The 24,823-nt window shown below is 38.7% G+C and overlaps 1 protein-coding gene across 4 annotated transcripts in view; it reads right to left on the bottom strand.

Moving 5' to 3' along the window:
* Window positions 1-24,823, bottom strand: part of FBH1 (F-box DNA helicase 1) — a 62,112-nt gene that overhangs the window by 31,109 nt on the left and 6,180 nt on the right. For 2 of the 4 annotated variants that reach the window (XM_037845814.1, XM_037845815.1), the window contains 12 exons: window positions 20,834-20,989; window positions 18,190-18,791; window positions 13,178-13,308; window positions 12,936-13,071; window positions 11,462-11,652; window positions 9,130-9,222; window positions 8,668-8,762; window positions 6,601-6,769; window positions 5,678-5,900; window positions 4,903-4,990; window positions 4,732-4,818; window positions 3,875-4,011 (listed from right to left, as the gene is read on the bottom strand). In XM_037845814.1, coding sequence (XP_037701742.1) covers window positions 3,875-4,011; window positions 4,732-4,818; window positions 4,903-4,990; window positions 5,678-5,900; window positions 6,601-6,769; window positions 8,668-8,762; window positions 9,130-9,222; window positions 11,462-11,652; window positions 12,936-13,071; window positions 13,178-13,308; window positions 18,190-18,791; window positions 20,834-20,989 — 2,108 coding nt within the window. The remainder of the gene's footprint in view (window positions 1-3,874; window positions 4,012-4,731; window positions 4,819-4,902; window positions 4,991-5,677; window positions 5,901-6,600; window positions 6,770-8,667; window positions 8,763-9,129; window positions 9,223-11,461; window positions 11,653-12,935; window positions 13,072-13,177; window positions 13,309-18,189; window positions 18,792-20,833; window positions 20,990-24,823) is intronic. The other 2 variants (XM_037845816.1, XM_037845817.1) reach the window with 2 other exon arrangements.

Here is a 24,823-nt window from a genome sequence, read left to right as displayed (position 1 = left end):
CCTAGATAAATATAAATGCCAATACTATTGCATTTTTGGTTTGTAACTCCACTTTTACTTTCTACATGATCTAAAAGGCAAATGCATAAAATGTAACGATAACTCAGTGGTTTTTGGATTCACAGTATAAACGTAATTTGTGACAAGAACTACAGGAATATGATGGGACGGAGGGGTACAAGAACATAGTGTGTAGACACTATTAAAGTTCTGTTGGTATCAAAGCAAATGAGATTGTTACAGATTTATGAAGTTAATTTTAAGCCCTACGGTAACTACAAAATAAATACTGGAGAATATGTAAACTCAGAGACAGAAATAGATTGCCAGAGGAAGGAAACAGGGGAAATGGGGAGTTAATGCATAATTGGTGTAGGGTTTGTTTGGAGAGATGGGAAAGTTTTAGTGGTGGACAGGTCATGGGGCTACAACAACATTGTGAATGTGACTAATCCCATTGAATGCTATGCTTGAGAGTGGCTGAGATGGGAAAGTTTCTGTTGCATATATGTTACCACAATTTAAAAAAATAGAGAGAGCAACTAAAGAGACAGTGACAATTAAATGCAATACATGATCCTGAATGGGATCTAGCAAGGGAGAAAAGGCTCAAAAAACATCACTAGGACCTATGAAAAAATTGGAATGTAGACTGTAAGCTTTACATCAATGTTAGATTTCTTGAACTTGATAACTGCACTTAAGGTGTTACGTAAGGAAATGTACATGGCAGTATTAAGTTTTAAAGGAGCAGGATGTATAGACCCCACCCTCAAGAGTTCAGAAAATGAATGGATGGATAGATGGAGAGATGGATGGATTGACATGATAGAATTATATGGCAAATGTGGCAATATGTTAAAATTGGTAGATCTGGGCATCCAGGGCAGAGGGGTATGTTGGAGTTCACTGTGTGAGGTTTGCATCATTTTTGTCATTTTCCTGTAAGTCTGAAAGTATTTCCAAATAAAAAGTTTAAAAAAAAAAAATTTCCTACCCTTCAAAACTTAGTGTAAGACCCTGCTTTCTTCACCACTCTAGATGGAAAGATACTATTCTTCCCCAAACTCATCATATTTATTGACTTCTCCATGCATCTATAATTTAAGGTAATAAACTGTAATGTGCTATTGAAGACCAATAATAGAGTTAAAAGAACACTAGGCTTTCAACAAACAGTACATATTGCTTTACAACTATTTGGAGTAGACTATACATAATCCAATGTTTAAAATAAATACCCATGAGTCCATACTGATATAAATAAATGACTGAATAAATGGGGAGCGGGGAGAGGGGAGACAAATCTCCCTTGCAGAAGAATTCCAAATAATTTATGTAGATACTCCATCCTCAAGGAGGGAAAACACTTAGGGACAAGTACAGTGACTTCCTTTCAAAGACTGCAGTATGGAAAGTGGGTGGGAGAAAGTAACTGTACATTGGAGAAAACCTAAAAAACACCACTTTACCCAGGTGATCAAGGTCAACATCAACAGTCATAAATCTTGCTGACAGTATGCACCCTAGATGTGAGGTGATGAAAATAGCACATTACTGCTGTGGTCTTCCTCCCCAAACCCCATAACCCTCAGTCTAATCATGAGAAAAACCTCAGACAAATTCCAATAGAGGGCTTCCTACAAAATACTTGACTAGTTCTTCTGAAAACTGTCAAGGTCATCAAAAACAAGGAAAGTCTGAAAAACTGTCACAGCCAAGAGGAGCCTAAGGAGACATGACAACTAATGTAATGTGGTGTCATGAATGGGATCCTGGAACAGTAAAAAACTAAAGAAATATGAATAAATATGAACTTTAATGAATAATAATGTATCAATACCAGTTCATTTTTTGAGACAAATGTACCACACCAGTTTGAGATGTTAATAACTGGGTGTGGCATATATGGGAACTCTAGGGTATATGAGAATTCTCTGTACTATGTTTCCAATTTTTCCTTAAATGTAAAACTATTCTAATTAAAGTATGTTTAAAAATATATATATATTCTGAGCAGACACCACCCTAAGTTAGCATAGCATGCAACTACAGGAACTCAGAGGAGTCTTATAAAGTCCTATAAAGTCACAGAGCAGGCTACAGGGCTTTCTAAAACACAGCAAAACATGGTACAGGTTACATTTTTATAAAAGTGACACTGCTCATCTTCTCTAACTACAAATGAGTTTCTTAAAAGGTGTAGTTCGCAAACCTTTTGATCTCAGGATCCTTTACACTTCTAAAAATTACTAAGGCCCCAAGAAGCTCTTATTTACATGAGTTATAGCTATCTATATGTACCATCTTAAAAAGTAAAACTGATAAATTTTTAAAATATTTCAACTCATTGAAAAATAACAATAAACCCATTACATGATGGAGAACACATTTTTGAAACTTAACTATACATTCCAAAACAAAAAGTTTAGTGGGAAGGATAGCATTGTTTTATATTTTTGCAAAGCTCTTTAACATCTGGCTTAATAGAAGACAGCTGGAGTACCATATTTATGTCTGTATTCAATCTGTTGTGATATGTTTTGGTTGAAGCCACATGAAGAAAATTCATCCTCGCAAAGATATATAGTTGAAAAGGGAGGAATGTTTAATAGCATTTTCAGATAATCAAGAATATTATTCTTTGATATTACTCTAAACCTTAGAGGGTAGTTTCTTAAAGGTTAGTTGCAACGCGGAATCTGAAATCGTATCAGTGGACTTGCTGTTCTTGTATTAAAAGCCACTGGAGTAATGAAAATGTTCAAAAATTAAAATTGGTGATAAATGCACAATTACATGATCATACTGTGAATAACTGATTGTACACTGTGAATGACTAGCTTATGTGAATATATCTCAACAAAACTGAATTTTAAAAAATTTAAAAAAAACTCAATAGTAACCATTAAAAAAAAAAAAAAAAAAAAAAGCCATCGGTCTGTCTTTCCCTTTAAATGAATCTTTTGCCAAGCCTGATTGTTTAACATTATGCATTGGTCATCTGAAAAATATAAGATCACTGAGTTATGCAGGTTGTCTAAATGTTGATACATTTCATAACTCAACATCAAAAAAAAATCACATGCATTAATATCAACACTGATCTCACTAGAAAAGTCTGTATGGAGAGGTGACAAGTTTTCTAAAATTTCCATTTTCACTTGAAAATGAGACTTATTTTTGGCAATAAACATTGTCAGTTGTTTTTCTTGAGGTTGCGGGCTCATTTTATTCATTTTTGAAAAAATGCCAAATACCAAAATCTGAATAAGCAGAGTTGGACTGCCAGCTCTTCTTTCAAGTAAAAATGGTATTACAAGAAAAAAGCCACCAGCTCAGTTCAACGACACAATCATAAAAGTGATTTTCCTCAGACAACCGTCATACTTCAGTTTGCAGCAGAAGTGCTTTGTATATGGCTTTCCATTTCACTATGTGGAATACTACAGAGACATGTATGCAAGGAACAAGAGTGAAAAAAACTAATAATTTTTGCTTTACCATCAAGGACATTCCTAAGCGCATTGCTTTTTTTTACACTGAGTGTGTCGCAGTGAAGACCAGTACTAGTACCAGTTGGTGCCACTGCCTTGATTTGTGCTGAGGGGACAGCACTTTTACCCACCATGGCTTTGTACCATCAGTGCAAATGTCAATGCAGTGAGAAAGGCAAAAACGTATCGTGAAAACAGTTGTGGCCTTGCAGACCCCCTGAGAACCCCACTTTAAGAAGCACCGCTTGAGAAGCAGAGGTCGGCTGTATGCCGTGAGCTTAGCCCACTATCCTGCACACGGTTAACACTAAAAGACTGCAGAGAAGTAACGCCAGCTTATAAGCCACTGGGCACTCTGAAGCACAGGGAGCTCTTACCTGGGTGAGATAGAAGACATGAGTGTGTGGGACTGTAAATAGGGCATTGACCGCTCCGCGGAAGGTATAGATCTGCTGGTGTGGGTCCCCTACGAAGATCTTTCCACATGGCTGAGAGAGAACTATATTCATGATAGCTGCAGCCAAATAAGAGGAAAAGTAAGAAATCTGAAGGAACACCAACCCACAAAGCAAAAATCAACCAAACTCAGAAAGCAAAAGGGTAAGAACAATTTTACAAAACTAAGGCAGTGTGCACTGGACAAGAGAGCTGCATTTTCCTGCATGTCAGGCACACCCGATCAAAAGAAACAATTTTATAATGGTAAAAAAGAAACAGTTTCTGGTCCTGATGATACAGATTATTTTCAGAACTAGAAACAATATTGAGTATCAGCAACCACAAAGGCAGATACAAAATGAGGCAAATTGTCTTCTTCCTCTAATACTATAACATAAAACTCAAAGATGGCCTAGAACGTCACACTCTATAACACTGTCTACTCTCTATTACAATTTCACTCAAAATTGACTACTTTTTCCATTCGGCATGAGTCTTCGCTACTGGTCTCTATCATTAAAGACCTATGGCTTAGTCAATATTTTAAGAACAACCTAAGTCAAATATTTAGGGAAAGATAAATCTGCTTTGGGGTTGGGAGGGACAAATGTGTGTGTGGGACTGTAAACAGGGCATTAAGTCAAATAAAAAGGCTTTCTAATGACATAGTATCATTTGCTCCTCTTCATTATCACAAATAAGAATAATCAACTTATATCATGCATATGTCCTCTTACCTAATCATGATGCTGTTTCTACGTATTTGAGACTACTGATGTCCTGAATAGTTTCTCACCTGGGGTACAGTCCTGGGCCTCATCCACAAAGATGGCATCAAAAGAGGCAAGCAAAGGCTTGCTCAGCTGCCAGAGTTTCAAATAGCCTGAAAGAAGGGAGTGGCAAGAGTCATAATTCAGAAGTAGTGCAGTCACATTTAACAGATACCCGTATTTGAAAACTGCCATACCATCATGAGTCATTTGGTAAGCCTCTTCTTTGCATTCCCCTAGCTTCTGCATGTTGTCCCAAAGTCTGCTTGCTTCGAGGACACCATTCTAGAAAACAAGTGATACAGTAACCCAGAGATTAAGACCCTGGAAAAGACAGCACCCTGAAATCACACTTCGTTTCCATATACAGAGGTCAAATCAAAGGTATAGTTATTTTCCTATGCTTTCTCAAGAGCCTTTAAATACTTCCGAGTATTCAAATGCAGAGATGAATAAAAAAGTTGGGGTTGTAACAAGGCCAGTGACAAAACATCTCTCAGAGGTCACAACATTTGATGAGTCAAAAAAGGTTGGATTATTTTTCTAGATATATAACTGATAGCAAATGATTGAAAAGACTTCATAAAAATAAAACACTTTTCTGCTGGCAAAATCTATGTAATACCAACAGCCAAAAAAATTAGAAAGAGATTCCCAGTCATTAGACAAGATCAGATTCAACGTCTACCAGACTTAATGGCAAGCTCTTACAACCTTGGGCAGGTAATTCAACATCTGCATTTCATCTATCAAATAAGGACTGTTATGAGGATTAAATGTCTCTGAGCATTCTTAACAGCAGAAAATCCTGTGCAATTCACAGTTAACATTATGGGCCTAGAGTCTCACCCCTCCATTTTCAACTTCCTGTGAGCAGTTGTGAAGAAATGAAAGGCAGAAATAACACTGTTTCATGCCAACTCTTCTCATTTATCCCCCAATTCCTAATACTAAAGATATTTCAATACTCACCAGTTTTTCACTCTGTTCTACCATGACTCTCTGTCCCTGGCTGTTCTTACACCAAATAGGCACATGATCAATAGTCAGTTCTTCATCAGCAGAAGCAAAGAAGTTTTCTAAAGTCTTGCATACCAGTTTAGCTCTTATGAATCCAGCTTTCCCTTCAGCAAGGACAGAATTGACCATGAAGGGTGTTAACCTGAAGAGATTCAATTTCTTCTTTAATTGGTACCTGTAATGCATGTCCCAAATTAACAATAGTTGACTTTATTGGCAATGTGGTATTTAGGGTTTCCCACACTCCTATCCCCACTCTCTCCAATGATAACACAAAATAGCTCCAAGCATCATAAACACACAAGTGAGATTTAAAAAAAAAAAAAAAAAAAAAAGTCAGAGAAGTTCTGCAAGGTCCAAGTATGATTTGTAATGGCTTACATTAAGCTTACAGGATTCACACTTAACAACCCAGAAGTCAATTAGCTCGAGGTAGACACTATTATTCCAAGGTATGGTCCAAGGGGTTCCTTGAAGCCTACAAGTCCAGGTTCAGAAGGCCCCAGGAAACCTAGACTGAGTGCACCTCACCTGAGTCTTCTCTCCCTCCCGACCCTTCCAAGGAAAGCCTAAAATCGATCAGGATCTGGGACACTCTCAACTTTAGACAAGTCATTTTGACCTTCTATGCCTCAATTCCAGAGAAATGCCAATGCCCCATTCAGCAAGTTACTGTTATCTGTAAACAATATATTTTCATAAAGTGAAAGTACAAATCACTAAATCTATTTTCATATTTCCTGCCTGTAAATGGAGAGAACAGCATTCAATTTGTTTGGTGTCGTGGTGGAGTGCAGTTCCTATGTGATCGTAACGATCACAATGTGATTAAGGGTAACAAGAATAACAATGACAATGGTGACGACGATGCTCACTTCCGCCCAACGTGTCCATAGGCCATGGAATGAAAGGTTTTGCAGATGACATTGCTGGGGAAGACTAGCTCGGCCTGCTTTGCGATGCTCTTGTTGAATGTCACATACAGAAACCTGCTCTCAGACCACTTCTCAGCATACTTGACCAGGGTAGAGGTCTTCCCGGTGCCTGGGGAAGCCAAGAGGAAAGGATGTGACCCTTTGACCAGGAAAAAATGCTCCAAAGGTCTTATCCATGCTTCCCGCCTCTTGCTTGAGACTAAGACAGTGATGAGTTTTTCAATTCCGATAAAAATGGTGTGGTGACAAGAGCAGCAGATTCTAAACAGAGTGACCTGCATTGTTCTAGCTGAGTCACGAAGGGTAAGCCATGAGCCCTCACTGAACTTCAGTTTCCTCATCAGCACAGATGGATAAAACTTACCTTTGTAGGAAGATGATAATGAGGATAAAGATAATAATCAAAGTAACTAGCAGCAAAAAATCAATAAATGATAGCTACTGCTGGCCTGGGAGTCATTTATGCTTCTAGAGCAAAGTGTAAATGAGATCCAAGGTTTCTCCTGATCTATTCTGAGATCCCTTGTCTGCCTGGCTCTCCACCATTCATTCAATTATTCAAACTTTCATTCACTTAACAAGTATTTATTGAGCACCTACTACACATTCAGCTGTGAGTACATTAAAAAGCATAAAGCACAGTTCCTACATTACAATCTAGCTGGGAATAAAATACCAACACAGGTGAAACAATTAGAGAACAAAATGAAAGTATAATAATAACACAGTATCGTGGAAAAGAGTATGGATTTTGGAAACAAAAAAATCTGGGTCTACGGCCCAGACCATGTCACCTAACAGATTAAGAATAATTTCATCCTCACCTGTAAAAGAAGAAAAATAGTACCTCTTCTCCCTACCAAATAGAGCTGTTTTGAAGACTAATGAAATAATGTGGAAATATTTACAAAATGCATGTGTTGGCTATTCTTACTATATAATCAAGAACCAAATAATTAATACAGATGATTAGATACAGTAAAAGTTCAGAGATAGTATAGAGCTCAAATGGCTGAAAAACGACCATCTAGAAGAAACAGACATGATGGGAGCTGACATGGGAAAAGGAAAGAAGGAAGGAAGGAAGGAAAGGGGGAGGGAGGGAGAAAGAAAAAGAAGACAAAAAGACAAAAGACAAAGACAGAAATAAGAAAAAAAGAGACAGATGGAGACAGAAAGAGAGAAAGAAATAATCAAATGGGGGGGGGAGGGGAGAAAAGAAAAGATAAAGGCATGTCTTTGGAGAGAAATGGATCCACAGATCCATCTTTGAATTCTGGCTCCATCACTTATTTGCTTCTTTAAACTAGGGCAAATCATTTTCATCTCTCTGAGCTTTAGTTTCTTCATCTATAAAGAGGGACAACTAACCCTTACAGAATGTAGTTAGAATCAAAACAGTGCCAGGCACACAGCAGGCATTTAATAACTCACTGTTATTGTTGTTAGTAGCAGGGTATTTAGGGAGAAAAGCTGAAGAGATTCCAGACAGGAAATAAAAGCATGAGAAAAAGTCCAGACAAAAGAATAACCAAGTACTTCAGGAGATTCTAAGTAGATCTACTTAGCTGACTGAGGCAGAATAGCAGACATCTATCTAGGAATGTAGGTTAGAACCAAATGGCAGGAGGGCCTTCTAGACTCTTCCCTACAGAAATCAGGGAGCCACTGCACTTTTTGATCAGATGAATATGACCTGTCTCTTCATAAGCAAACGGTGACTAAGTGTATACAATGATAAACGACTGGCTTCATCAACCCCAGTGCTATTAGCCCCTAAGAACTATTTGTTTCAACAGGAATGCCAATGTGGATGCTCAGGAGTGGAAAGAAAAAGTATTTCTTGGTAAACAGCTTTTTAGATTACTTGGTTGAGGTGGTTCGATAATAGATGAAAGAAAAGATACACTGACAGGTAGCAGGGAAGGGGGGATGTGATAACAAAAGGCAGAAAACAACCACATCATGAGCCTGACTCTCTATTCCAGGAATGGCGCACCCCCTTACCTGCAAATGCCATAATTTTTACCACCTGGAGAGGTTCCATCTTATGGTTCAGAATCAGCTGCTGTTCATGTGTAAGTTGGATGTTGGTTTTCTTGCTAGAATTGTCACAGAGGAGAAATTTTAAAAAACAGAAAGAAATTGAACAGACCAGGTGATGGCCTGAACAAAAATCAAACAGGCAAACCAGATGAACAAAACTGACCCAAAATAAGGCCTTCCCTTAGGTTGATAAAAATGTTCTAAAATTAGAATATGGTGATGGTTATACAACCAGTAAATTTACTAAAAATCATTGAATTGTACACTTAAAATGGATTTTTATGTTACGTAAATTTTATGTAAATAAAGTAGTTAAAACAAAACACTTCCCTGCATTAAATGACAGTCAAGTATGGAAGGAAGACACACACACACACACACACACACACACATGCCTACATACAGATGTACATATATACATACCCTGGCCAAACAGATGGTCCCTCTTTAATTTCTGTGGCCTGAGTACAGGAATTCTCCTGAAGATACAGGCAATAAAAAATGTTGTAGTGGATCCTAAAAGGAAAAGAGGAGATTGAAAGATTTTCAAATTCAAGTCAGAGTTCGTATTCAATTTTCCTCAGATGTAAACTCTTTACCATTTTTAATAAGGAAACACCTACCAGAGTTTTATGAAAAAAGGAAAAAAATTAAAAATAAAAATGCATCTATAGTTGACAAAAGCACTCTCCAGGAACAGTTCTCAGAAAGGTATATTGTTTCAATAACTAACAGTAAAAGGAAAGAGAAACCAGGAAATGCTCTTTAGGGAACAAGTTCACTAGTTGTCGTCTTAAAATAATCTAAACAAAGGTAAATTCTGCTCCGAGCAATGAGATTTTTGTTCAACGTAAACTCAATGCTATCATCTTATCTTTCTGAGCCTGAGTTTTTCTGCTCCCTACTTCTTGTGAAATGACACTGGCTTAGAAGCATGAACAACATTCAATCTTTTAAGGCCCCAAAGGAAAGGTGCTATACCAAAAACAGACGTTATTACCAAGGACTAGAAAATAAAACAGCCTCCAAGTCACTGGGGGAAATCAAAGATTACAAAGTTCAATCAACAGAGGTAGGAACATGATCAAACACATTCCACAAGGCATTCCAAAACCTCAACATGTTCACACAGAACCCAAACTCATTTTCCTAGAGACCCAATCCCCCCAAATTTATAGTGCATTGCTCCCTGTTCCCAGAGTGAGAAGAGGTGATTTTGAGGCATTAGTCTTTTTGACACAACAAATACCTTTTATCATACATTTCAGTCACTGGTCATACCAGGATCATCTAAGAAGAAATATATAAACACAACAAAAACCAACATATCACACTTCCCATTACTTATCCAAGTCCTCGTCAACTTGCAGATTATCTGTAGGTTCGAACTTGCACTTAAGGATGTTACTCGTCGTATGTGTACTTGCACCATACCTCAACATCATGAAGTGAGAGACCACGTGAATCATATTTAATGAAGTGAAACTTAACTCAGAAATATAAGATACTCTGACATGTCCTGAGAATAAATGTTCCCTCCTTGTACCTCCCGAAAGAGTGGGTGGGCTGCAGCTCCCCTGTGCCACCAGCCAGGTTTCTTCCTCAAGCTCCCCAGTTCCAGGTCATTCCCAGAGGAAGGAAATTCTGCTTGTCTGCCTCATTACCAGGCTGCCTGCCTTCACTGCCCCAGATGAGGGATCAGGGCCCTCCAAGAGCTGCCTATCATACTTTGGATTTTACGTTAACTGCTGACTGTGGCCTAAAATCTTGCTTTACCTGGCCTCAGTCCACCTCTAATAATCTTGTACTTGTCTCCCACTTATTGCTATACTCTTGCCACACTGGACTTTGTCTGTTCCTTGTAAGTACCAAATTCATTCATGTCTTCCAGCCCTTAAATTAGCTCGTCCTTCCCCTAAAATTCTTTCCCCCTAATCTCAAAATGGCTAGCTCCTCCTTCACATTCAGGCTTTAATTTAGATGTTACTTCCTCAGAGAAGTCTTTCCTCACCCAATCTTAAAGTAGTGTTCTCACTTCCCTTTCATGTCATCCTGTCCTAATTTTTTCTGCAACGCTATGACCAACTAAAATGTTCTTATTTAACATATTGGCTCCTGTCTTATCTGTCTTCCCTCGCTGTCCTGTCTGTCTTTTTCACAGTCACAGCGATTCTCTAGTGCCTGAAAAACTATTCAACATGTCGTAGGTACTCCAATATTTGCTGAATGCATGTATCCTCTCAACAATGACTTGTTCATATTTCATCACTCTACTGACTGAAACCATTAAGGTCACTCTAAATTAATAACCCAAGATGCTATACGCTGGCTTTCTCACACTGAGATGACAAGGCAAACAAGACTTTTCCACCATCCTTAGATCTTCTCCCCAAAGTGAGAAATGGAGGAACCAGATCCTAACATTTTCCTGGGGAAATGTGGCCATCTATGAATAAAGAGTTTTATGTCAAAAAGAGTTGTATGTCTTTTAATTGTGGTTAGCTCATCTAAGGCTTTCAATACCCTTCAATGTAAAAACTGCTTCAGCTGTATATTTACAGCTATATAACACTTTATATTCACAAAGCACTCATACCTGCATTTCTACATTTAAACCTCCCAACACTGCCTTCATGTTACAGATGAAGAGCCTGAGGTTGAACGATATGAGTTTTATGGCTTGTCCAAAGTGCAAGTCGGTAAGTGGCAGAGGTGAGACTTGTCATTTTTCACTCCCTCCCTTCCCTGGCTTTACCTATTGCTGATGTTAATTCCCTTCTCCCTCATGGCGTAGAGCAGCACAGCTATGCAGTATAAGGTCTCGATGACATCTGGCACAGTCACTGTGGAACGGGGACTTCTGAGGCAGAAGAGGAGCTGCTGGATGTCACTCACACTGTTGGAGAGGAGCACAATGGCTGCTACCAAAGCCCACACATTGACACCCTGTGGAGTGAGAGGGACCAGGGAGGGGAGAAGAGAAGACCCAAAATCCTAGGTCACAATTAATCAAAATCAAACCAGACAACCAAGGAAGAAAGCCAAGTTTGGGGTTCAGGTGCCATCCTCAAATTGTCTGACCTGAGTCCAAACTTCTCAAATGATCTTTGGGAGGAAAATGGGAACCTTTCCTTTTGCACTGGAGTCCTTTCTTCAAATCACTTTTGGATATGAGTTCCTTGTTTTCTTTAACTAAATAACATTTATAAAGTAACTAACAGAGAGCCTTGCATAGATTTGACACGCCTAAACTATTAGTTTCCTCCCATCTCCCCACCGCCCTCCAGGTTAGTATGAGCACGGGTCTAGAAATAATCAGTAGAGTCAAGTCAAAATGAGATGACTACCAAGTGAGAGCTGACCTCTCAGGGACAGCACTATAGGAGATACAAAAGAAGTCAGTCTTTTTTAGAGGGGAAAATCAAGACTAACAGCTCTCTGGCATTAAAGATTTATCACTATGAAGACAGTATGTGCCATTTAATAATGTCTAAGAAAATGTTCACTAACAATACTGAATATGGGACATTTTTCATTGTCACTCTTAACGTTACTCTCAGTCTCCTGTTAAGCAATGCCTTCCACGAAACGAAAGTTCCACACATCTCTCACTACAACCATACCATGAAAGAAAATTCACTCCACCATCAACAACCACTTCAGAAGAGACAGAAAGAGAAACGCAGATGACTGAATTTTCGACCCTCTATTACCAGCTGAACAGAAGCTGAGGATGTATGTAGTGTCCCAGAAAAAATCTGAGAATCTCTGGTCTATATGAGGAGCCACAGGACTTGAGGAAACTGAGGACTATTTTCAGCTTCTCATTAACTCACTGTGTGTCTAAATCAAGACCTTTAATTTCTCTGTGCCTCTCTAATAACAGAGTGGTCAGCAATGGAATGGGCTGCCCAGAAATCCTTATGAATAAAGTGTTCAGAGACTGGATGACCACCTTTCAGGAATATTTCAGAGAGGATTCCTCAACAGAATGGGAAACTGGACTAAACACTTTAAAACTCCCTCCAGATCTAAGAATCTATGATTATGTGGCCTTTTATTCCCCCAATGGGCCCTCAGACAAGCTTAATGCTTCAAAACACTTAGAGATCAAATAAAGATTTTGAAAATAAATACAATCTTCAGCTGAAATTAATCATCAACATTCTTTCTTTCAATGAAAACAGATGTCACCCTCCCCAGTTACTCCCCACAGCTTCTTAACCTACCCCAGCAGCAAGATACAGATCGGGCAGATGTTGACGCATGCATGACTGTGCCTTGGGAAGGAGGGGATGATCCCTCAAACTCCACAACACTCTTTCAGGATTTACACTCGGGGAGCACTTAGTGGTGGCTGTATATCTGCAAAACAGTCACAGACCGAACCCATAAGAAAGATGATCATAAATGTGAGTTTATGGGAAAGGTCTTCAAAAATTGCCTTCCTTACTGGAGGAAGGCAACTCACCGTATGAGGTTCAGCACACACAAGTCTGACTCCTTTTCTATGCCATAGTTCAACAGGATGCCATCCACTTTGCTGACAGCTTGCTCCTCGTTCACCAGATAGCGATGATACAGCTTTTTCCAAGGAATGAACTATATGGTTAAAAAAAGTCCAAAAGAACATGAAGGCAGTGGCTATCAGAAAGCGGATTAGGCCACAAATGCATAGATAACCTACAGTTGAGAAGAAATTATAGCTCACAATTCAAAGGCTCGGCAAATTGGAAAGAAATATTACACAAATTTTGGTTGGATACTTAGGAAAACTGGGCCTTGGTTCCTACATTCACTTCATATAGCCTCTGGGAAAAAAATCAGTGCTTCAGTTTCCCTTCTGGACATATCATGACACTAATGGCTCAGAGGTTCAACGAGGATAAAATAACAGGAGAGCTATAACAGGTCAATGAAAACAAATACATCATATTGTTGTCAGCAATGAGAAAAACAGCATTATTGAAACATTTCAAGAGGTAAGTACAAGCTGGGACATCTTCCCAAAACTCTTCCAAGTAGCATGGAGAAAATTCTCACTTATCCCCATCTATGACCATTCAGTTCAAACCAGAAAGATCTCAATTTAGTGGTAGAAATGTTATGATACAAAACACAATTCACATCTAAAAGCAGAAAGGTATTTATCAGAAACTAGGCAATAGGACCCCAAGCAAAGAATGGAGCAAGAGTGATGTGAATTTTCCTGCAAAATCTTTTGTGCTGAAGGAGCTAAGATGGCAGCATAGAGAGGAGAGAAAGACTGCTAATGCCCCCCTGGAACAATTCATAAATGACCAAAAAACTAGTAAATAACCTGGAATAACTGCGGGGAGACAAACGTGACTGTCCACTCATCATCCACCAACCTGAATTGGGAGGAATGCCCAAGATCACAGCATAAAATCTGTAAGTAAAACCTGCAGATTCAAGTCTTGAGACCCCCTCCCCCATAGCCTGAGCTGCAAAGCCTCATGGTGCCAGAGAGAAGCTCTCTCCCAGCAAGCGAATATAGCTCAGCTGAGCTCCAACTGGGGTTTTAAGTAGCGAGGGTGAATTGCTCACTACAGGTACGAATCCCCCAAAAAACAGACAGAGGCTTTGGTTGATGACTGACCTTGGAGAGCCGAAGGGTTCCTTGGAGTGGGTCTGAAGGGGACTATCTGTTTCTTTTTCGGCTCAGTGGAGAAAGCCCCAGTCATTTTCAGTTTACAGGGCTGTGACTCAGAGAAGGGTGGAGACAGCACAAGCAGAGAGAGAGAGACCACTGAAATGCTAATGACCTCTCCCTAGAGGTCTATCTTCTCTAAGGGGAAAAGGGTGGGGCCCTTTCCATTCAGAACCAGACCCCAGAGCCTGGGGGAACACGGGGCCATACCTCCTCACACCAGTCAAGAATTATAGGCTAACAGGCATCACCTGCTGGGCAAAAAAGCACAGTGACCTGAGGCATCACAGGGTGGAGCAATTTTCTAAGACACACCCTCAGGGAAACCAGATACTGAATATTTCTTCCCTCTGGGACCTGAGCCTATTCTGGTCTGGGAAAACCTGATTTGGATAATGAAGGAAACCATGCCTAGACAACATAAAATTACAACCTACACTAAGAAAAACAAAGTTATGGCCCAGTCAAAGGAACAAACGTACACTTCAACTGAGATACAGGAATTCAAACAACTAATGCTAAATCAATTCAAAAAGTTTAGAGAATATTTCACAAAAGAGACAGAGGCTGTAAAGAAAACACTGGGCATACATAAGGCAGAAATCGAAAGTTCAAAAAAACAAGTAGCATCTATGGAAATGGAAGGCACAACACAAGAGACGAAAGACACATGGAAATACAACAGCAGATCTCAAGAGACAGAAGAAAACACTCAAGAACTGGAGAATAAAACACCTGAAAGCCTACACGCAAAGGAGCAAATGGAGAAAAGAATGAAAAAATATGAGCAACGTCTGCGGGAACTTAAAGATGAAACAAAGTACAAGAATGTACGTATCATTGGTGTCCCAGAAGGAGAAGAGAAGGGAAAAGGGGCAGAGGCAATAATAGAGGAAATAATCAATGAAAATTTCCCATCTCTTATGAAAGACATAAAATTACAGATCCAAGAAGCGCAGCATACTCCAAACAGAGTAGATCTGAATAGGCCTACGCCAAGACACTTAATAATCAGATAGTCAAATGTGAAAGACAAAGAGAGAATCCTGAAAGCAGCAAGAGAAAAGTAATCCATCACATAAAGAAAGCTTAATAAGACTATGTGCGGATCTCTCAGCAGAAACCATGGAGGCAAGAAGGAAGTGGTGTGATATATTTAAGATACTGAAAGAGAAAAACTGCCAACCAAGAATCCTATATCCAGCAAAGCTGTCCTTCAAATATGAGGGAGAGCTCAAAATATTTTCTGACAAACAGACAATGAGAGACTTTGTAAACAAGACACCTGCCCTACAGGAAATACTAAAGGGAGCACTGAAGAGTGATAGCAGTGAATTTGATTTAGTGTGTGGTTTGGAACACAATTTTGAGAGATAGTAGCACAGCAATATAAGTATACTGAACAAAGATAACTATGAATATGGTTGAGAGAGGAAGGTGGGGAGCATGTGAGACACCAGAAGAAAGGAGGAAAGATAAAGAATGGGGCTATGTAACTTGGTGAAATCTAAAGTGTTCAACAATTGTGATAAAATGTACAAATATGTTCTTTTACGAGGGAGAACAAGCAAATGTCAACCTTGCAAGGTGTTAAAAATGGGAAGGCACTGGGGGAGGGATGCAATCAACGTAAACTAGAGACTGTAACTAACAGAATAATTGTATTATCTTTCCTTTATTGTAACAAAGGCAATATACCAAGGTAAATGCAGATTGGGTGGGGGGTAGGGGAGGCATGTTAGACACTTGACATTGGTGGCACTGTCTGACTCTTTACTTTGATTTAAGGTTACTTTTCCTTCTGCTACTTCCTACTGTCATTTTTTTTCCTCTGTCTTTTGCCTCTCTACCTTCTTTGACTCTCCCTCCTGCCTTGTGGAAGAAATGTAGACGCCCTTATATAGATAGTGGTGAAGGTGGTGAACACATAAATATGTGACCATACAGAGAACCATCGATGGTTGGAACCATTCTAGGATGGAATGTATGGTGTGTGAACAAAACCATCTTCAAAAAAAAAGGGGTTATGACAAAACCTCAAGGGCAATATACTGAGTGAAATAAGCGAGATACATAAGGACAAATATTGCAGGGTCTCACTGATAAGAACTAATTATAATATGTAAACTCATAGACATGAAATATAAGGTACCAAGATATAGGATGAGGCTTAAGAATGGGGAGTGGTTGCTTAGTATGAGCAGAATGTTCAACTAGGATGAACTTAAATGTTTGGAAATGAACAGAGGTGTCAGTAGCAAGATGTGAGAATAACTAACAGCACCAAATGGTGTGTAAATGAGGTGGAAAGGGGAAGCTCAGAGTCATATATGTCACCAGAAGGAAAGTTGGAGGTCAAAAGATGGGAATGTATAAAACTGAATCCTATGATGGGCAATGTCCATGATTAAATGTACAAATATTAGAAAACTCTTTCATGAACCAGAACAAATGTATGACAATACAACTAGAAGTTAATAATAGAGGGGCATATAGGAAGAAATATATACCTATTGCAAACTATATATTACAATTAGTAGTATTTCAACATTCTTTCATAAACAGTAACAAATGTACTATACCAACACTACGAGTTAACAATTGAGGGGGGTTGGTTAGGGATATGGGAAGATTCGAGTTCTTTCTTTTTTTTTTTTTTTTTTTCTTTTTACATCTTTCACTTTATTTCTTGTCTGGAGTAATGAAAATGTTCTAAAAATTGAACAAAAATTAAATGCGGTGATGGATGCACAGCTGTATGAGGGTACCAGGGGCAACTGATTGTACACTTTGGATCGCTGGATAATTGTACGGTATCTGAACAATCCCAATAAAAATAAAAATAAAAACAAATTTAAAAAAAATCTTTTGTGCTTAGAAGAAAAATTTATTGTCTTTTATTTATCAATCTTGTGCTCCCATCCCTGAATTTTTAAACTTCAGTAGTGAAGAGGAAATTTCCTCTCATTATCTCTGACTTATTCCCAATGGCTAAAATGATACATAAACCAAGCAAAACATTCTCCTAGCCCTCAAGTTTATCTGGGAACCTGAGCCTGGGATGGGAAGGAGTTTAAACAATTAAGCAAAGAGCAGGGAGCCAGATCAGTAAGATGACTAACTGTAGCAACCAAGAAATCTTTTCTGCAAGTATGGATTGCCTCTTTTCTGCAAGTATGGATTGCCTGGTGTATCAACCTCAAAAGGAACTCCAGGGTGATTCAATTCACCTATTATATATAATATAATCACCTATTATATAGAAGAAATCATGAGGCACAATGGAGAAGGCAAAAACAAACAACACAACCAGACTTCTATCAAGGAGCTCCTATTTTTAAAGGGAGGAAAGCTCCCTAAAACTGCAATAGAAAACCTCTGTAGCAGAGGTTGCTATAGTAGCATAAAGAAGAGAAAAGTAATTTATTTCAGTGGGCTGGAATGGTAAGGAGCAGTTAGTCTAAGACGTAAGCCTTGAAGAACAGATGAGCTGTCAACAGACATGTGAGGGCCCTTTCAGGTGGGTGTGGGGACATAAGAGCAACATGCAGAGGGTAAGGAATGTGCAGTCTATCAGCAGGTCACAGAAAATCATTTGCTGTGGATAGAACACAGGGGCAAGTTGAGGAGGAAGGGAGCAATGAGGCTAGAATAACAGGTTGGGACAAACACAGAAAGCCTTAAATGCCTTGAAGGAGTTTGGATGTTATTATCAAGGCAAATGGAAACCAGCATTTCTGAAGAGGTACTATAATCAGAAGTATGTGCTAGGTGAAGCTAGAAGGTCCTGGCGACGTAAGCATTTTACGTACCAGTGGATCACTGATGATCTCCCACCAAAGGTGGCACACCAAGCTTAGATTCCAATAGAGATCTTCCACAGGGAGGAAAGCAAAGATGTGCCTGAGGACTTCACTAGGCAGGCTACAAATGTGGCCCGGGGGTTCCTGACAGGGCAAGGTCCCAAGAAGCCCATAGTAAGAGTCAGGAAGAGGATCTGGGTCAATGTCCTCAACTTCTTGCTTGGTGTCTCCAGACCCAGCAGAGAGCTGGGACAAACAGTTCTCTGCTTCTTGCCGGACTTCCCTGGGCCTCATGCATGACAGGGACAAATGATGGCTGCGGGTTTTCTTAGAAACCCCTTCCCACTGACCGGTCCCTGTAGCTTGATTACTCTCTTCCTCAAAGGACTGAGACCGCTTCCTGGAAGGCAGAGTAGATCCTGAAGAGTCCAACCTGGCCTCCCCATCACCTTCCTGAGGCAGGGCACAACTGCTTTCTGCAGGAAAGATCACTTTGCCCTCAGAGTCCTTACAGTTGTCCTTGCCAAAAGAATTGCTTTTGGCCATGTCATTGGTGCCTGGCCACTGGCCAGCTAGGAAGAATTCAGTGCTGTGTTGTTGACATCCTTGACCTGTAGAGGAAACCCAAACAGAATGAACAGGAAATGAACAATGTCAGTTGACCCACTGCTGACCCAAATACAACAAACTAATTTTCAATGATCAATGTTAATAGCAGAGACAAGGATATATTTACCAGTCAACTGAGTACATAAACAGCTAATCAAGAAAAAAAAAATTTATATTCGGTTCTATCATATCATCAGACACACATTTGGAAAGAGACAGAGACCCATCTTCAGAGGGTGTCATGACCCACATTATACCTGGCAAGACATACAAGTATAGAGTGACAAGCTACAAACTGAACACCAAATGGACAGACAAAGAGCAAGCAACCCTTCACACTCACATGTACACTTAGAAACATTCTTCTGCTCCTACAACAGGAAACCTAAGTAGGAAGGAAGATGCTGTAGGTTATCAGGATTCAGAAAAACCTACTCTTCTCATCTGACTGAGCTTTTTAAACTGAGATGGAATAAGGACTTTGTTTAAAAAAAAAAACTTTTCAATTTATTATTATTGCCTCCTGAATGAAGTTGACACATTATTTTAAAATAAAAAAAGTAAAAAGGAGGGAATCAGAATTCTCTTCATATTATTAGAGTGGTACCTAATCTATTCTATACATTAATTTAATAGGTATTCATTTACGAAATACCCATGACTGAGCCAAATTCAAGGGGAAAAATGGTATGGTCCCTGATCTCACAGACTTTTCAGGCATTTATGGGGGCCCAAATAGTCATTTCAGATATCACTACTGCATTTTTAAACTCTTAAAAAATATTTTTAAATGCCAATTAAGTATTTTAACACTTTATCAATATGCAGCAATATACTTGGCTCCATTCTAAATGACTGTAGCAAAAATTCTCACTTGGAAAATGAGAATGGACTGGCACTAGGTTTAACCTTAAATAAAATATATTAAATTTAAACTGATTTTTTTCTATGTTAGGCAAAAAAAAAACTAACTGTAACTACCTCTGGTGCAGTTTGAAAGACACATAGTTTTGAAATTCATAAGGGCTGGGTTACAGTCTATTTTCTAATTGTTGAATTAAATCATACTAATGTGTGAAGAGCCTAGTACATGCTCAGCACCAGGACTATATGTTAAATATATACATGCTGACAAAGTCCTTGTCAGTAAAGAACTCACAACACAGAGAAGCTGACTTATACACACAAAACAATACATAAAATATCAAGAGATATACAATTAGGCTCAAGTCTATTATAATTACAGTTCTAAAAAGTGAAGGAGAAACACATACTATAAGATTTAAAGATGACCAGATAAGATATGAGTTGGAATCTAAAATTAGTGATGTCAAGGAGAAAGGTTATCTAAATTATACTAACAGGTATTAACAAAAATAGGAATGTGTTTGGCACACAGGGATAATGAGAAAACCAAACTGCATGAAGTGGAACTTTCATGTAATAAATATCAGGTAATAGCAAATTTGAACTTTGAGTTTATAATAGCAACAGGGAGATATTTTACTGTAGGTTCTTGAGAAGGGCAGTACCATGGCAGAAAATGGTATTCAAGAGTTTTACTCAATGGCATATATGCCAAGTGGTTTGGGAAATATAAAATCTGGAGAAGGTTTACTGCAGCAGCCCTGATACTAGGTGACAAAGGCCACAGTCTACCAAGAAAGCACTGGATGAAGGAACATTTGGGAGGAAAACAAATGACATGGTGGGCCTGGTGATGGATGGACAAAGAAGACTAATGAAGACTAAATAATCACAATGTTTCAGGATTGGGAAAATGGTGACATTGGCACATGGTTTTATAAAAAAGTAAGCAAATGGAATTCATGCCATCACATTTTACTGGGGCTTTTAGCAACCTTTATAATGGCTGGAATGTTCATAGAAAACTCACAAGTAATTGAAAAAAGTGTCAAAGTATCGCAACAGGACTTCAAAATCATAGTAGTAATATTTCCAAATACTTTTAAACTGGGAGAAATTCAAAGGCCACACACAACTACAGATTCTGAAATGCAAGATACTTTGTTGGAAGACATACCCCTTCTCCCTCTCTTTGTTCTGGGTCTAGGATAGAGACCATAGTTCGGATCTCTGTTTGTCCATCTTTGACTGAAGGGTTGGGTCACAGTCAAGTGACTCTGAGCCAAACGTTGGCAGTCGAAGGCTGTAAGATGTTGCCACTTAAACGGTCTCACTGTTTTGAACCAACAGGAAGAAGAAATGGGATACTCATTAGGTATCATCCATTCTACAAGCTAGCCAGTAAATTATACTCAATTTTCAGGAATACAGTGGCTGATAACTGATTTTCTGGGCCTCTCCAGCCAGCCCTTCCCCTCTCCCCTATTTGCCCATCAACTTTTAATCATTTCATGGTTCCTTAGCATTTCTTCCTTAGGATTTAAGAAGAATCCTAAAATAATATCCTAAAATGAATTAAAAAAAAAAAAAAAAAAAAAAAAAAAACTTACTATCTAGAAGCCCTGAAAATGCTCATTCAAAAAAGAAGTTGTCTCTAATGGATAAACTGAGTACTGAGTTTTGGAATCTTTTCCTTGATTTTGTCCAGGTCATCTTATGTTTCCAGAATTACTACAAATAGTTAAATTATAGCTTTTTAAAAATGAGCCCATTCTCTATCCCCTGTGTAGATCAGCCATCTCCAAGTCTCAGTCTCAGAAGCAAGTAACAGTGATGAATAAAACAAGCCATAAATTCCTTGAGTGAAGGACCACATTATATTCCTCTCTTAGCCCCCAGAGCATCTCAGTTTTGGGCACTGACTTAAGAAGATGGGAACAAGGTCCCCAAGCAGAAAACAACCTAATCCACTTTTCAGGAACTTTAGAAGAGGACGTTTTATGTTCTCCCTTAGCAACATGTTATAGCAACAATTGGACCCAGGATTCTGTCTTAAGAGTACTGGAATATTTGGTTTTATATTACCCACTCTCTTGTCAGATAATTCTTTATCATGTTTAACCAAGATACTTCATGTTTCTGTGTCAGTTATTGCATGCAAGACCTGGGTACCTCTTTAAGCACTGAAGATGAAAATATAATAGTTACACTTAAAAGAAAAAAGAGTACAAGAGCAGATATACAGAATTAAGGGCACCCTTTGAGACAGAGAAGAAAGCATAAAATCAGTTCCTGCCAGTGTCTTATTTTCCCAGGTCCTAAAAATACTCGAGTAAATTGGGGAGGCAAACACCAGAATATACTCAACATTTCCTTTAAGCATGAAAATATGTCTAAAATCAAGGCACTACTGAATATAACTGGTAAGACATATTTTCCATAGGCAATGCAACAGCCTCCCTATCACTCATCATCCTTCTGGCTTTCAGTTTATTCTTCTAAGGTTTTATAGAAATTAAAAAAAAAAAAAAGTTTAAAAAGCTTCATTATTATTTTAAGACTTTTAAAAATAATTAATTCTATACACAAAAATAGTTCCACAAACCCCTCTATTAGAATGCTAAAAACCATCTACCTAAATTTAGAGATAATATTACAAATAAGTTCAGTCCAACAAAAGCAGTACCATATAGCAGGTGGACAGGAGACCCAACTGGCCACTTATTAATTGCATGAAACCAGCTCACTTAGCTTCTCTAAGTCTTGGAGGGATTTTAAGGATCATATGAGAAAATGTACCTAAAAATGTTTGGTAAACCATAAAATCCTACACAAATATACTTATCTTCTTACTACATTTTACAAGGTTTAGATATGGCTAACTTGCATAAAACACTGGAATATCTTACAAATTATAAACATGCCACCTAACAGCAAGACAGCAGCCTAACCACAGCCAATTCTGTAATATGGAAATACCTTAAAGAGTAACAAGTATAAAAAGTTAAAAAAAAAAAAAAAAGAAAGAAAAGAAAGTAGCAAGTAACATCTTTCAATTCCTTATAAACAGAAAAGTAAATACCCTCTCCATTGTAATGGTTTTGAAAATTGGATTTTTTGGTGTTGTTGAACATATTCCTCTAAACCAAAACCCAATAATCTTATTCACATTTAGATACAAAAACTGAATTTGAATATTTTCTTTTTAAAAATAAGCATGAAATTTTACCTCTTCTGTTCAAAAACTTTCTTATCACAAAGACAACAACCTAATTAAGAATTTGCTGAATGGGGACCTCTAGCTTACTGGCAAGAAAGATCAGGGAAAGCGAGACCAGGCCTTCCGGAATACAAACAAATCCTGGCCTCTAATTCAGGTGTTTCAAACACACTTGGATTCCACCCAATGACCCTGTGGATCCAAGCTATCTGACTGACGTCTACTTCTCTATCTCCCCAAAGATCCTAGACTGTTTCAGAACTGGCCAGAACACTGTCTATAATTAGAAGTAGAAATATCAGCAGAAAGTTACCAACAGACAGAGACTATGTTATTTGAAGAAGGTGAAGGTCTATTGCCAAACTGGCCTGGAGAGGAAAAGCTTTCATGGAAAAAATCACAAGGGAACATCATCAACAATATCAAACCACTTAAGTTCAAATGATCTAGGATCTTGATGCAAGCTGTATGCCTGCTTAGCTGAATCGTATGAGTCAGGTAGTATAAGACTTCTGAAAAGCAAAGGGACACACAGTACCAACTAGAACATTAGGCTCAGCTCAAGGGTTCAGATGCTCACCCAAATCTACCATGATACCCCTAAAGGTAAGAGGTACCAAACATAGGATGGACCTTGGACCTTTTTCTGTAAAAGGTATGTAAGAATGGCTTTCACCTCAGCCTTCACTAGCCAACTAACTATAACAATGATGACCTAATAAAAACATTCTCAGGCATCGATGATGAACATCAACTAGATATTAATGTCTTCATCACAGGGCTAAGAGTCAAAGGGACAGGAATCGAACTCCAAGGAGGTAAGGAACTCTTCTTTTTCCCTGCTGTACCCTCTGCACCTAGCAGAGTGGCAGTCATGTAATACATGTACAGTAAATATTGAGTGAGTGAAGGAGAGCAAGGTAAAAGTGGCAGGACTGGGTGGTGCAGGAACCTGGCTGGCTCACTAGGCATCTGCTGTAGAACTGCTACGCGGGACTTGGCCAGGGCAGACCACAGAGTGTTACCTCCCTAAAGGGAGCACTCCAGGCAGACAACGGGACGTCAATAATACCCAGAAAGAACTGTTTGGAGCGAGCAGTAATACAGATGGGGTAGATTTTTACTTATATATTTATTTTATAAAATACATCTGAATCTTAAACGCTTGTTGAGGTTCTAACAAAGGCACAGGAGAAAAGAATGTGCTAATAGGAGTGAGCTGAACACAGCGTTCTGCTTCCAGAAAGTTCTGGTATGTTCCTGTGTGTTCCGGCCTGAAAGCCATCATGGACGGAGCTAAGGCTGGCAACTAGGGGGAGGGGAGGCACAGACAGAGAGTATATCTAGAAAGGTGTCACCAAGGTCATGACTATTTGACTGGGAGGCAGGGCTAACACGCTTACTGAATTTATTTATCAAAAATAGACTTTCTACTCTCAGCTAGACATCAGAAAAACTAAAGTTATGTTATCTACCTCTCAAGTCTCTAAGAGATGAAGTGCTATGACACACTGAACTGGGAGCCAGGAGCCCTGGGTCTCTCTCTCCTGCCTTCTGGAGTTAAACGAGTCATTTAACTTCCCTGCACCTTAAAGGCAGTGTGACACTTTAAGATCTAGAGTCAAAACCTCCTTTGTTTAGTAGATAGCTTAGTAAATCACTAAAGCCTTGATTCTCTTACTAGAAAAATGGAGATCTTAATAACATGCCACATTGAATTCACAGATTGGCTATGAGGTTCAAATAAGATAATACATATAAAATTACTCAGTGACATCCATGTTGAGGGTGACAATACCTATCTTTATGAACTGAAATGTCAGAAGAATTACACCTCTACCATGCCACTGTGCAAGATTTATGTCAATAGCATTAATGTACTAGCTAAATTATAACTCAAATCATCCTTCTGCTCTTAATATACTTCAAAAATGAGCAGTTCAAATA

The sequence above is a fragment of the Choloepus didactylus genome, chromosome 8 (assembly GCF_015220235.1).
Source record: "Choloepus didactylus isolate mChoDid1 chromosome 8, mChoDid1.pri, whole genome shotgun sequence".
Classification (NCBI taxonomy): Eukaryota; Metazoa; Chordata; class Mammalia; order Pilosa; family Megalonychidae; genus Choloepus; species Choloepus didactylus.
Note: the sequence above shows the minus strand (reverse complement) of the source record. Positions and strands in the feature narration are given on the sequence as shown.